The sequence below is a fragment of the Thalia democratica genome, chromosome 5, assembly GCF_965202585.1.
Source record: "Thalia democratica chromosome 5, ktThaDemo2.hap1.1, whole genome shotgun sequence".
Lineage (NCBI taxonomy): Eukaryota > Metazoa > Chordata > Thaliacea > Salpida > Salpidae > Thalia > Thalia democratica.
This window is the reverse complement of record NC_139169.1, coordinates 55,240,451-55,254,733: the sequence shown is the minus strand read 5'-3', so window position 1 is coordinate 55,254,733 and position 14,283 is coordinate 55,240,451. Positions and strand designations below refer to the sequence as shown.

At 23.4% G+C, this 14,283-nt stretch overlaps 1 protein-coding gene across 1 annotated transcript; it reads right to left on the bottom strand.

The window, feature by feature from the left end:
* Positions 1 to 4,689: 4,689 nt before the first annotated feature.
* Positions 4,690 to 11,967, bottom strand: LOC145836642 (protein Wnt-5a-like). Its single transcript, XM_082944429.1, has 6 exons — positions 11,733 to 11,967; positions 8,900 to 9,039; positions 7,855 to 8,007; positions 5,489 to 5,620; positions 5,043 to 5,260; positions 4,690 to 4,795 (listed from the first exon to the last, which is right to left on the bottom strand). Exons 1-6 carry the CDS (start codon positions 11,965 to 11,967, stop codon positions 4,690 to 4,692), a joined length of 984 nt encoding a protein of 327 aa, XP_082800555.1.
* Between the last annotated feature and the right edge of the window lie 2,316 nt (positions 11,968 to 14,283).

Here is a 14,283-nt window from a genome sequence, read left to right as displayed (position 1 = left end):
TCTAAATAGAAAATAATAGAAAAAAGAATTAAAATGAGTAAAAAACACTTAAAGTAATAACAACAATAAAAATTTTACAAAAACATACAACTATAAAATAACACATTATTTGTATAACTTTATTTTATAAACATCTCATTGTTTACATCTTAAATGTGTAGCTATTCTAGATCTAAAATATTTTACTTATTCATAGTTCTAGTTAAAGTTTTTAATCTGATATCTTTTGCACAGCTTGGGTCAAAAAAAAGTATTGATTAGATTATCGATAAATGTTAAGTTAATAGGCTAAGTTTTATGATTTAAAGTTTATTAACTTGTTGAAAGCTGCTTTGACACTCTGCTCTACTTAGATAATATTTAAAGAGCTAACAGTTTTCCATTTATCTAAAACTTAAGATAAATCTGTCAAGTTTATTATAAACTAATTTTGTAGTTCTAGTTTATTATAATTTTTCTGTAATTTGTTTAATAGTCTCAGACAATGTTACAAACTTATACAAAAAATTAATAAGACAAACAGTGTAGCTTTTATTCCTAAAATGTATTTATATAAGTATTGCATACTAGCGTTTAGGTTTGATTTACATTCGATGCTTATGAAATAAAGCAGAATATTTAGCGAGTATTTAGTTTAGAGTGTTAGCTTGTTATAAATGCTATTTTAATCATATCGTAAGTTTTTTGAAGAAATAAACAAAAAAAAACTTTATCAGTTAGTATTTAGATAGAAAGGTGTTATTTACAAAAAAAAAAGAAAACCAATTTTTTGAAATAGTATTTTTCAAAGTCTTAAATATATTATTTTTAACAATAAAACTATATTTTAAGTTAAACCTTCGTATTAACAAAGTCAAGTTCTTTACAATACTTAACAGCTTAAATTGTTGGTTTAATAAAGTAAGTTGTTGTTAACTACTTAAATAATTTTTTAATCAGTAGATAATTAGGTTAATCTTGTTGCACAATAGCGAATTTGTTTATTTATCTGTTTGTACATATTTTTATCTACCAGACTGTCATAAAATCGACGAACTGTTATGTTATTTTCACAAACCGTTGGAAATGTTGACCTTGTTAACAATGAAAATTGTCAGACCTAAGATATGAAAAGTAAATACAGCATTTTATTAGATAAACAACACCATTTCAAATAAATATTTGCTTTAATCAAACAATTACGCTTAGCTAAAAAGCAATTTAAGTCTTCTTAAAACTTTGGAATTTGAACTTAAAAACAAGTTGTAAGATAAGTAAAAACCTTCAAAATTAAAATAATCTCATAACTTTTAAATTGTAAAAGTAACACTACAAGTATCTTATATATAATAAAAAAAAAAAGTTCTAGTTAAACGCATATACTTATAAGTTATGTCGTAAAAAAAGTGTTGGGTAAATGTAACTAAAAAAGCTTACAGTTGCATAAAAAAGCTAACACTTATAAGTTCATTCAAAATAAAGTATTTTATAATTTTTACTAGTTTTTTATGAAATTGACCTGCTTTTAAATTCAGAACCATTTGAAATGAATTTAAATTTTTAAGAATAAATTCTTTAAAGTATTTGTAAAAAATAAAACAAATTATAATCGCTCCATTTGTGGAAAAAAGCAACTTAATTTTATTAGAAGCATAACCTCAAATCCTTTTAAATCTGCCTAATATAAAAATCTTGTAAACTATTCTAACTATTAAAAAATATAATTTTTTGTTGGAAATACAAGTTAATTCTAAAAACTTACTGAGAGATTATTAATTTACGTTTTACATTTAAAACATTTTGTTTATTTTTGGTTATTAAATTTACACTAAATAAAATAGCCTTAAAATAAGTTGTTGATTAATTGGAATAAAAAATAAGATCTAAATAACTATAATAATCTAAGACTATAAAAGTTATTTCAACTGACATTGTGATGATAAATGTAAAAAAGTTATATTTTTTACCAAAAATAACAAAAAGGTTTTATAAAGCTTAATTTAGTTGCAATAAATGTTTATAATTTTTTACTTTCTTGGACAAGACGTAATAAAGTATCCGTGGTGTGCGACTCGATAACCGAAAGGTCTTTCGTGCACTAGGTCCTAGTACCAAATATTTTTAGCGTCTTTTTTTGTCGTTCAATAACTTATAATAGCAAAGTTTGTAATGCAGAGTACCCCCAACAAACTTAAAAAAATTTTCAGTATACAAAAGCAACAAATAAGGTTTAAATAACTATATTTATTTAGAAAACCGAAAACAAATGCAATACTAGGAAAACTAATCAAATTTATAAATACACATTTAAAGTATACATTTTGTAATTCAATTAGTACAATGAGTACCTGATCAAAAATAAAACAATGTAAAAAAAACTGTAACATTGTTACAAAAAATATCTGTTAACTATTTAAAAATATCTCAAAGACTTTAAAATAGACATTAAATTTACCAATATCTAACAAGTATATGAAAAAATTCTGAGTGTAAGTTGTTAAATGTAAGAAGAAATGCAACACATAAGAAAACAAAAAATTCGGGGAAAAATTACTTTAAGTATGCCAATTTGATAAAGGCACCAGATGTCACATAAAATATTGGTAACTTAAAAAATAACTATTGTTGAAGTTTATACAGGAAAATTTTAACAATAATTATAATAAATAGGATAACAAAATAAACAAATACCTTAGAAATAATTACAAAATGTACAGTAAAAAGCTGTATTTAAAATGAATTTATAGATGTTTGATAAATATACTACTATTTTATTATTTACTTTGTTTAAAATCTTGTTCAAATAAGTGTAATTTATACTCATTTTTGTAGTTTTTATTGTATACTATATATACAATTCATACTTTTGGTATATAAAATTATTTTATGTTATTCATTAATCCAAACAACAACATTAACTTTAAAACTTATAAGCTTAAAAGGTTAAAACTCTAAAATTTAAACATTATTATTGTTTTTCAAAAGTTTAAAGAATCTTAAAAACTTAGTATACCTATAAAACAAGTTAAAATCTAAATATTTAGAAAAACTGCAAGTAAACCTAAAAAAAAAAAAAAAAATTAAAGAAATTATTTTAAAGTATTAAGTTAAAACATCGTTAAAGTGTTAAATATAATAAGTAGAATTTTAAAATTTTAATTTTTTGTCAAGTTTAATATTTTAAACATTTTAGTTTTTAAAAAACTGTTTAACTTATATTTTTAAAAACATTGCAATTTTTTTTCTTTATGTTCTATAACATCGAGGTAAACCGAGTATATAGAATTGAAAACCTTTTTAACAAGATAAATTGTTCTTTTTTGACTTTTTAAGAGGACTTTTAATACTAGAATGTTGTTAAGTATTGGTTTAAAATTTAAGAAAAAATTATTAGTATAAAACATACTTATCTAAAACTAAAGTTTACAAAAAACTACCTTCTAATAAGTATTTTAGAATAAAATATTTAAAAACATTAGCTAAGTTATCATTAAATAGTTGTTTTATTATTATTATATAATTTCAGTGTTTAACAGAAACTGTTTTTTTACTTTTTACATCTGTTTTAAATCTGTTATTAAAATTGTTTTTAAATCTGGTGATTATTAAATCTTTTTGACCCTTTTTTACTCGTATGAATGAATTGATCAGATTGAATAAATGAAATAAAACTAAAAATAGACTTAAAACTAAAAAAAAACTTTTGTCTAGGCATTTATCAAGAATTTATTTTAGTCGAAACACAAAATTTACGAGTAATAGTACGATGTTATCTAAAAAAAATTATGTAAAAAGAACAATTTAGGAAATGTTAATATATTTATAAACTTAAGTCATCCAAGCTGTGAATTTGTTGATTTATCATAAAAAATATTAAAAAACATAAAAATGATTTATGCAGAACTTTGCTACTAACTGCATTTAAAAATTTTATTATTTTAACTTTTAATTAAATAGCTATTTAAGAAGATTTATTTATTTTAAATCTATGAACTAATGATTAAAACTTACTAATTAATTTTAAATTGAACAAATTATTTTAAACTTTTTTGAAAAAGTAAGATACTAATCAAATTAAAGTGAAACAGCAGTGTTGGTTTATTATTTATATAAAACACAAGTAAAAATGAAAGTAAAACGATCGTTACAAAAGGAGTAACTTAGCTATTTTTAAAAATAAATAATTGACAATTTTTTTTGACTGAATGCAATAAATTGCATCATATTTTAGTTACACAGTGTTTGGATCAGCTCGTTTAAAAGTATTAGTGAGCATACAAAACTCTATAAAAATAAGTAAAAGTTATCTTAATATTTAAAAAAATATATTTACTGCCATTAAACAACAACTTGTAAGCAGCAAAAAAAAAATCTACAAATCACTTAATACATAAAAATTAAATATACTATCGACCAGAACTTTTTTACAAAAAAATTAAAGAGACTTTTAAAAGAACTTGAAAAAAACTAAATTAAAACAAAAAAGTATACCAGAGCTTTAAAAAACTGTTTTTTTTTTTACACTTGTAAATTTTTATACTATTTGTACAAAAAGAGGTAGCAAACAATAAAACTTAAAGTTTTCAGTCGATTTTTTCAACACTCCTTCTAATTCAAAGACTACTTTAAAATAGTCTAATTTTACCACAACCTTTTTTAATAAATGCCTAAAAGGAAACAAAAAGTAATGCAAGTAATATAAACAAAGTTTTATGAGCAAATAGATTTTGTTGTAGTTTCTGTACAAATATCGCATTTAACTTCACAACACCACTTGAATTTGCAGTTACATTCTTTCTTCTCCACTGTCGTTGTACTTCTGTTAAAGCAATAATTTTTGAGTTTTTTATATCTAAATTACTGTATTTTATATAATTTCAATTGAATTAATTTATTCTCTTCTTTTGTGTATCGAAATTTGATAACAATATATTTTTATAAATATGATTCATGTTGATAAAACGAAAATATAAAGTTAAAATTAAGTCGAAAGCTCAGAACCTTAAAAAAATAAACGTTATGCATTTTTTAAATTGACAGTTATCAAAACACTAATAACAAACTTGTACTCTCTTCCACAGCATATGTTTGAACAGGAGTCGTTACCGTTTGATGTTTCGTTACAACTACGTCCAGAAGTACCTAAGACTCCCATTTTTTTGCTACCTATGCAGTAATCCGGGCTTGATTCTAAATAAACTAATGTTTTGGATCCCACTTTGCCGTGGTGGTAAAGCGGTCTAAACTGGTTTCCTCTTCGTTGGTAAGATACTTCTTTTGCCTAGTTGTAAGTAAATAACAATTATTTTTTTGACAATTGTTAATGCTTATGGAAGAAAAAAGATAAACATCTCATATTTGTAGAACTCAAAGTTTTATTTTGCTTAATAAGCTTATGTATTTTATAAAGTTTTAAACTGAATAAAATATTCTTTAACACTATCGATTTTTGAGCAAAGCAAGACATAACAAACATTCATTTTTTATTTGTTACCAATTAAAAATATACTTGGTCATAATGTTCTTTGATTTTTTTGCTTATTTTGTCAAAAGTTGGCATCTCATTCCAGCATGTCTTAAGGTTGCAAGATCCAGAAGTTCCGTGGCATTTGCACGACAATTGTGTTGATGTGATCGCTAGCTGTTTTGTTTAAATTTTTATTTCATGTTTTTATCAGTTATCAAAAATTTGTGGCAATAAATAAGCATTTTATTTATACTATTCTCTAATCTAAAAAATTGTTAATCATAAATATTGAAACATTCAGATTACAGTTACAAATGTTTTGTCTTATTTTTATTTTTTAACTAACAATAGTGCTTATAAAATGATTTTATAATTACAACTTCTTTCATAGTTTAATTTTCAAAGTTTAAAACACATTTATTTAAATTTAAGCGGCCTTTGTAGACATTTTCTACAAGTTAGGCGCACAAAAGAACTTTTCTAGAAAATTTCCTACACCTATGTTAAAGTTATATAGCATGTTTAACTCAACCAGATAAGTTTTAATGGAAATTTGTGTTTTAATTAACAGACAAAACTTTTTTATTTTAAACTATTTTAGAAATTAAAAACTATTTTAGGCAAAGTTTGTGAAAAATTGAAGTAAAACTAGACATCTTTTTATACTAATGATGCTTTTAGTTTTATCAAAAGATAAAAATAAAAGTTTTTCATCTCCTAAAAAACAGTTTGATTGTTCTAATTTATAATCATCAAATGATTTGGACAATTATGACTATGCATATAATAATACTTTATAAGAAAATTTATTGTGATAGTTGTTTACAAAACACTTAAGAATAAATTGTAACAAGTTTTTCTGTTTTAAATTTATTATTATTTTTCTTATAAAGTGTATTCTTATTTAAGCTTAATTTAATATTAAAGTTCATAAACATTTAAGTTTCACAAAACTTTGCACTTCATATTTGTTTTTCGAGCAATAATTATTCAAAAAACATAGTAACTTTAAAATAACTTACATTAAACATAACAAAGGTTTGTTTTTATGAGTTTAACTACACATAAATTAAAAAAGAATATACAACAAATAACACAACTTTTTAAAATAGTAGTATATTACAGTTATCCAAATTTAAGATAAGTGCATGAATAAAAATAAAATTTAAACAGGTAATGATATAAAAATTGCTTGTTAGGTTATCAAAGTAAAATCTATACAACATATTCTTTTTAGGCTACTGTTTAATGTTTTAAATATACTTTTTGATAAAAATAAAACTATCTTTTTGTGTATTTGTTTACATAAAGTTACTTTTTTATGTTTTTATGTTGTATGGCTTGAAAATAATTCAAAACTTTTTAAATAAGTTTGTTTTTAATATGAAAATAAAGTAAAACTAGTGTATATATACTTTAAAGTATAAGAATTTACAAATAAGAGGTTACCAGAGACAACAGTTAGGTAATGGTAAAAAAAAAGTACATTTAAAAAAAGTTTTGTATTAAAAAATGTTTTTACTTTATTTTAAATAAATTTAAAGTCGTGTTTTTATTTTAACTTCATCAAGGCTTTCAGTTAAAGATTTGTCTAAAAGTTTTAATTTATAAAATTTTATAAAACATTTTGAAGCAAGATTGCTTTTTGATAAAATTAAAATCTTTTCTTATTTGTTTAAAATGCACCCAAAATCTTGATTATTTTTATCAATAAGATAAAACGCCACAAATAAAGTCTGTGTCCGCTCTGAGATTTAACTTAAATTTTAATTTTGAAATAAAAGTTGGCGCGAGTTGTTAAGTAATAGAGCTTTACTGCGACGAGCTTTTGTCTCGTAAAATTGGATTAAAAACATTTTCTTTGTTGTAAGTCCGGTTTAAACTTTTATCTCCAATTTCAAATGAAAACAGCCGTTTAATTTTTTTAAAACCTGCTGATTTTAACTATTAGTTGATAATCAAAACAAATTAACTTTTTCGTAAAAAAACAGACATATTTAACATACTCGCTGACATTTGCATAAATATTTACGTTTATTTAAATTTTTGATTCTCTTGTAAAATATTTTGACATCAGAGCAGAGCTTTTAAGAAATGATTTTTTTGGCCAATATGTACTTCCTTTGTAAAATAGTGCTTGCACTTTTATAGTTTTAATTGAAAAAGTTTTCAATATAAACAAAAGAAAGTTTCTGTTGTTTTGTTGTTGTTGCAATCGTAAAATACTAAAACAGTGTCTGTGACAAAAATAGTAACTATTTTTATTAGGATAATTTATTAAAGCAAAAACTCGATCAAAATAATGTATAAGCAAAGTACCTTACAACATACAAAAACTTGAAAAATCAAAAAGTCATTTGGAAATAAAAGTTAATCTCAAAATTTATAATCATTAAAATAGTACAAACCAGTCTTCCAGCTTCATTATTATGCAGGTTCATCTGTTTCTTCGCTCGTTCCCTGTTACTCCTTGCTCGCAAATTGTCCCTTTCTTTCGCGTCTACAAACTCACGAGCGAACCCGTATGCGAATTCTGTGTTATCACCGCATCCTCCCCATTGCTATTTAAATCAAAAAAGTAGTGGTTTTGAAAAAACGTTCAAGTTATTCAAGTCTAATAAATTAAATAGCGTATATTTATTTTTTTCTTTAATATTAAAAAAATTTTAAAGTAAATTAATAATAAGTAGTTTAAGTGAACACTTTATTGTTCAATATGCAGTTAGTTATTTGTTGTAGTTAGTCAATATTATGTTTAACTTTTTGCAGTTAAGAATAAGGATAAATTTGTAGTATGCATTTTGTTTTTTGATTATATCGTTTAAAATATTTTGAGTGAAAGAGAAAAAAAAAAGATTGTGCACACTGTTGTTTACAGGTTCACGCTTTAGAAAAGCATATAATTAAATAACTTATAAAACTAATTAGGCTCTTATCTGTTTAAACTCCAAAAAGTTCATCTTAATCCTTGATAGGCAAGTTAAAGTTCAACAGATCACATTAATGGATTGATTACTATATAATCGATATTTAAAAGTTGAATGAGATAAAATTAAAAACTGTACTTTGATCAAAAAGTTAAAACATTTTTAGTGTTTTAAAAAATGAATAAATATGCATAATTAGCATACTGCTGACTAACGAAATCTTTTTAGAAATTTATAAAAAGAAAATCACATTGAAAAAAAAAAATTTCTGTAAAAAGTATAGTATAATTGTCATTCAAAAGACTGAAACGAACTTATATGTTGATGCTACTAGTACTTACACTTAAGTAAATATTTCTTACACCATTTAAAACTAATGCTTAATTTATGTTAATTTATGAAATTACTACAGTTTTACCAAAATAACTTTTAACCTTACAACTAAGTTTAATTTTTGTCTAAAATCTAGACGAAGACTCAAAAAATCATCAATTAAAAGAAAATAATAATAAAGAAAAGTAGTAACCCATCTTGCATTAAGTCCATTCGGTCTTTGGTCGTTGCCACACCCGCACATGGTCACCTGGTCCATTTTACAAGCTCGACCGACCGCCACTACGACGCCTGCAGCTGAAATCGCTGAAATGAAAGCTGTTTCCTTAGAACCTGGAATACAGAAAAGCTTCAGTAAAAATTAGTTTTAAAAGCATACTAGTTAAAAACTGAATTAAAACTTTATTTAAAAAAATATACCTAAAGACCTTTTTCTAAAAATAATTTTAACACTTTTGAACTACATTTAAAAAAATGATAAACTATTTTTTATCTATAAAGCTTAACTTAATACTTCAAAAATTAAATGCTATAAATAACTTTTTTTCATTAAAATTTATACATTTAAAAAACAAAGATAACATAAAAAAATAAAATTTGGTAGTAAAAACAGAGCTTTATGTAATTGAAAAATAGCTACTAAACTTTACCTAAATTTGCAAAATGAAAAAAATCAAATATTAAACTATCAAAACTAAGTCTGTTTAGAAATAAATGTTATGAAATTTAACAAAAAACTATTTTATCTTGAATCATAAACTTGTATACATCACAGTTATGCCAAATTAGCTACCTCTATGTTGACAAACTTAAAAGTGTATGAAGACTAATATCCTAAAATCAACCACAAAACTTATTGTTGTTTAAAAAAACTAGTTTTTAAGTAAGTTAAATATTTTAACTTTTTGAAATTCAGTTTAAACTTTAAATTAAATATAAGTTTAATAAAATATAAGTTGTAATAAAAAAGTAAAAATCAGATATTCTGTTAAAAGGATGTTAAACTTTAATGTCAGTTTAACTGATACATTGAAAATACATATATAAAAAAAGTAGTTGTCATGTGACTATCTTTTATTTATATTATTGAAGTTCCCAAGCTGTTGGTAGTATTATTTTTAATCTACAATTATTTATATGTATAAAAAAGGTAAAAATATAGTTTCAAACGTGTAGCATATTAAAATACGTACTATATATTTTCATAAGTAAATAGCTCTAAATGTTTTTAAAAGATATATCATAGAAAAACAAGCAGAAATTTATATCAAAACTTAAAGTTCTGTTTTAAAATGTTATATAATTTTTTTTATGTAAAAACAACTCTTAACAATAAAAACTACCTAAAATAAATAAAAAAACCTCTAAAAACATAAATATAAAACATACACGTAAAAAGTAATAAAAATTTAAAACAGTAATTATGGTCATTAAACATTTAAGAAGTTTGAAAATAATTTAAACCAAATTTCTAAACTTTGAATAATGTGAATATTTATGAAGTCTATGGTATTAAATCTGTAGCAAACAAAGCAAAAAAAAAAAAGAAGAGAAAAACTAAATATAAATAGACAAAAACTAAAAAATATATTTATTATCAATTTTGTAAAATTGTAAAATATTGTAAAACTGTAAAATACTAATTAAATGATTACTTATTTACTTTGAAAAAAAGTTGCCTAAAAAATATTGAAGCAGCTTAATAAAGAAAAAATATTTAAAAACATATATCATTTTATGCAAATAATTTATTACTAAAAAACTTTAAGTAATGTTTAAAATAAAATTTTATAAACTATATTCAAAATTTTCAAACAATTTCTTTCTTTTCCCCGTATAATCTTTTAAAATTGTTAAAAACTACTAAAATATACAAGTTTTACATTTTTGAAGTTAAACAATCTATTTTTATACAAAAATACATTTTCAGATTGAATTTTTTCAAATTATTTAATAACCAAACCTGAAATTTATTTCGTACAACATTTGTTTTAAATCAAATTTTAAACAAAACACCTAATTCCAACGTAAACTAATTAAAAAATATACTGATGTACTTCCGAAAACGTTTATTTTGTAAACAAAAAAAAGAAAATGTTATAAATTTTTTTATAAAACGAATCACGTATTTTGTACTCTTTTTAGTACTTTTTATTGATCATGTACGGTGGTTTAAATTTAGTGCTTGTATTCAAAGTTTAATTTTACCTACGAGATCGAAATGACGGTTTAATATAAAATAAATCAAATGTAATACAACTTTACCTTATTTACTACACAATACTAGCCTTTAGGCCTCAGGGATATTTCAATTTTTCACAAAGATAATTTCACGATTTAAAAAAATGACACATCCACTTTTCTTATTTCTGTTTATTTGTGACTTTCCTTTCAAGTACTCATTTTTGCTCACAGTGTCAAGGGTACGTGTCAATCAAAAAATATCAAAGTTCGTCGACTTTTAAACTTTGAATTAAAGATCGTTAAACTACACTTATGCAAGATTCAAAGAATTTTTCTGCTGACTATGTGAAACAAAAATTTTAAAATGCAACAACAGAAGTTTTTGATGCACTCAAAGCTAATCAACGCTTTAATAAAACAATAAAGGTTAAAAGTTGAGCTTATTTTGATTTATTAACAGCCTTGCCATAACAAATGAGATTGATTTTCTTTTTTTTTTTTCAGAAGTCAAGTTATTTTTACTAAATTAAAATGATAAAATAAGATATTTTCAAAAAGTAATTTGAACAAGTTGTCTTCTTAAGTAAATGAGACCACACACAATTTCATTAAATTTAACAGTTTGTTTTTTGAAGCATTGTGAAAATTAAAAGCCTGTTTAAGATATTAGCTTAAAACAGCTTAAGTGTACTCCGGTATTTAGTTTCTTTTTATTTAAAATTTTATCCACTTGCTACAACTTTGAACTAAAAACAATAAAAGCTTGAAAAATTAAAAATACGATACTTTTAATGTTGTTAACTAAAAGAAATATCTTAAAACTTATTTATTTCCATTCTTACCAGTTTTTACGATGTCGCCGAAAACGGAGCCCTGCTTGGAAGTGGTGCAGTTCCACCGGTGGTTGGTGAAGCTCTTCTGGCACTCCTTGATCGCCATCCCTGCTCCCTCTCCCACGTACTTCATCATGCTGCCGTACTTAATACAGAGAGCTTTCTGGTTTCTGGTCAGCGAGGACAGGAGATTGCAATCAGGAACTTGCTGCATAGCCGCCTCATTCAGCGAAGAAGATGCCATCGACCTTAGATAAAATTTTATCAAACTTTAAGGAGTTTCAAATTAAATTTCAAAAACGAAGATACTTCGACAAGTTTATTTTATTTTATTCGATGAATTTTTTTGACGTGAAATTAGATGGTACAAGCAAATTTTTTAACAGTTTTTATTCAGTATTAATACTAATTAACAGCAGGTGGAAAAAAACCAAAAAAGTACTAAAAAATTTAAAAAATAAAAGTTGACAATTATTTAAGTAACTAATTTTTGACCAGTTTATAACTATTTTGTATTATTAATGTTTTAAAATATTTGATAATGTGTTAGATTGTTACTTTTTATAACAAAATACTTTTTTAAATTATAAATCGTGATAGCTTAATAATTTATTAATTAAAATTAAAAACTATGTATAGTATATATTTTTCTTTGTTCTATCTATTAAAACACTAACTTACCACCAATAGCTCTCGCTACAGGAAACAAATGCGAGTAAAACGAAAAAAAGTTGAAGTTTCTTTATGACAGAGCTAAACATTTTATATCTGCTGTACGATGTAAATTTACTTTGTTTAAAAAAATATTTAGCACTATGAAAAGTACACCGCAAAAGTATGCTGGTAATTAAAATGTTCAAATTCTTGTTTTCTTAACCCTTTGGCCCGTCGGACAAGCTTTATCTAAATAAAAATACAACTGATAGCCGGTGAAATTCTCATTAGCATCAATCAATCACGTTAATGAGCGCAAGTGTCTCGTGAACTGCACAACTTTCTACTGTTATTTGTCGTACACGTGGTTTCATAATTAGTAACATGGATTTTTATATGTGTTTAAAAAAAAATAGTAAAACTTATTTTTAAATTCTAACTATGCGTGCTTCTACTCTTCAAAAATTAAATTTAAAAAATGTTTTTTGTTTCTTTATATCTCGACTAAAAACAATATTTTATCGATAGTTTATTTTTTAAAAGAAAAAAATTCTAATGAACTTTGTTGACGAATAAAATAAGTAAAAAATAAACTTGAATAAACGTATAAATTTAGCTAGTAAACGAGCGAAATATGGTTAAAATCCTAGAATTACTTTCTATTTTCACTTACGCTGTAAACTTTTTCCCGTGTTTCTATTTACTTTCTTTTTTATGCAAGCAGTTATAGTGTCTTAAAAGAATTTTCTCTTTTTAATAAATCTTTGAATTTTTTTTTAGTATTAAGAAGTTCTAGATTGAAAAAAAAAGCTTTTAACCTAAATTTAAAAGATGTTCAAATAAAAGCTTAACAAAAGTATCAAACAACTAAAATTTTAAAAGTAATTGCCTAACAAGTCTCTAATTTTAAAAAAAGTAACAATCAATTAAATAAAAACTTAACTAAATATCTAAAAAGTTGTAAGTTATTATCAAACTTAGAAATTTTAAAATATGTTTTTTTGTATGGCTGTAAAATAATATTGTTTATACGAACCTATTAGAAAAATTGTAAAGTGTTATATAATTTAGTTTGTATTTAAAACAAACTTTTATGAATAACTTAAAAGTATACAGTTGCAAAACATAAAAATTTTGTATAGTAAATACCTTGTAAATGGAAGCCGTAAAATAGCAAAAAGTTATAATAATTTAAAAATGAGAGCCCATAGTTGTGAAAGTAAACTACTTTAAAAGTCTTTATCATAGAAGTATAAAATAATCATAAAAGAAAAAAATATATTCTGTTTTTATATATAAATCTAATAATCAAAAAAAAAAAACAAAAAAAAATTCTAGCTTAAAAAATTCAAAAATATACTTTACCAATGCTATTCTTAAAATGTTTAATAAATTTATAAAATTTTGAAATTACCTATATGAACTAGTCTTGTTCATTTATACTTAAAGCACCAGAGTTTTTTATACAACAATACAACATATTGGTTTATATTCATATAAGTTAATTAAAGCACCGTGCTACCTAACGTTGATTTAAGCATAGGTTACAAGTATTACTACTAAAGTATAAAATCACTTGTGTATTTAATGCATTAAACTTTCTCAAAGAATCAAGCAGAAAAAAACGGTTGTTTTATTATGAGAACTTCAGGTGAATCACTTTAATTTCACGTTATTACATCATGAATAACCGTACATCGATGTTAAAATAAGCATTGTTGTTTGAGAATTTCAAAATGTGCACAGCATTTGTTTACGTGCAAGTGTCAAAAAATTTCAGAAGTAGACCGTAAAATGCAGTTTCATCAATTTTTTAATAAGAGTTTTGAAACACTTTGATTTAAAATCTAAAGTAAACATTTAAAAAAGGTTGTGTTTTAAAATATAAAAAAACTTTTTAATAAGG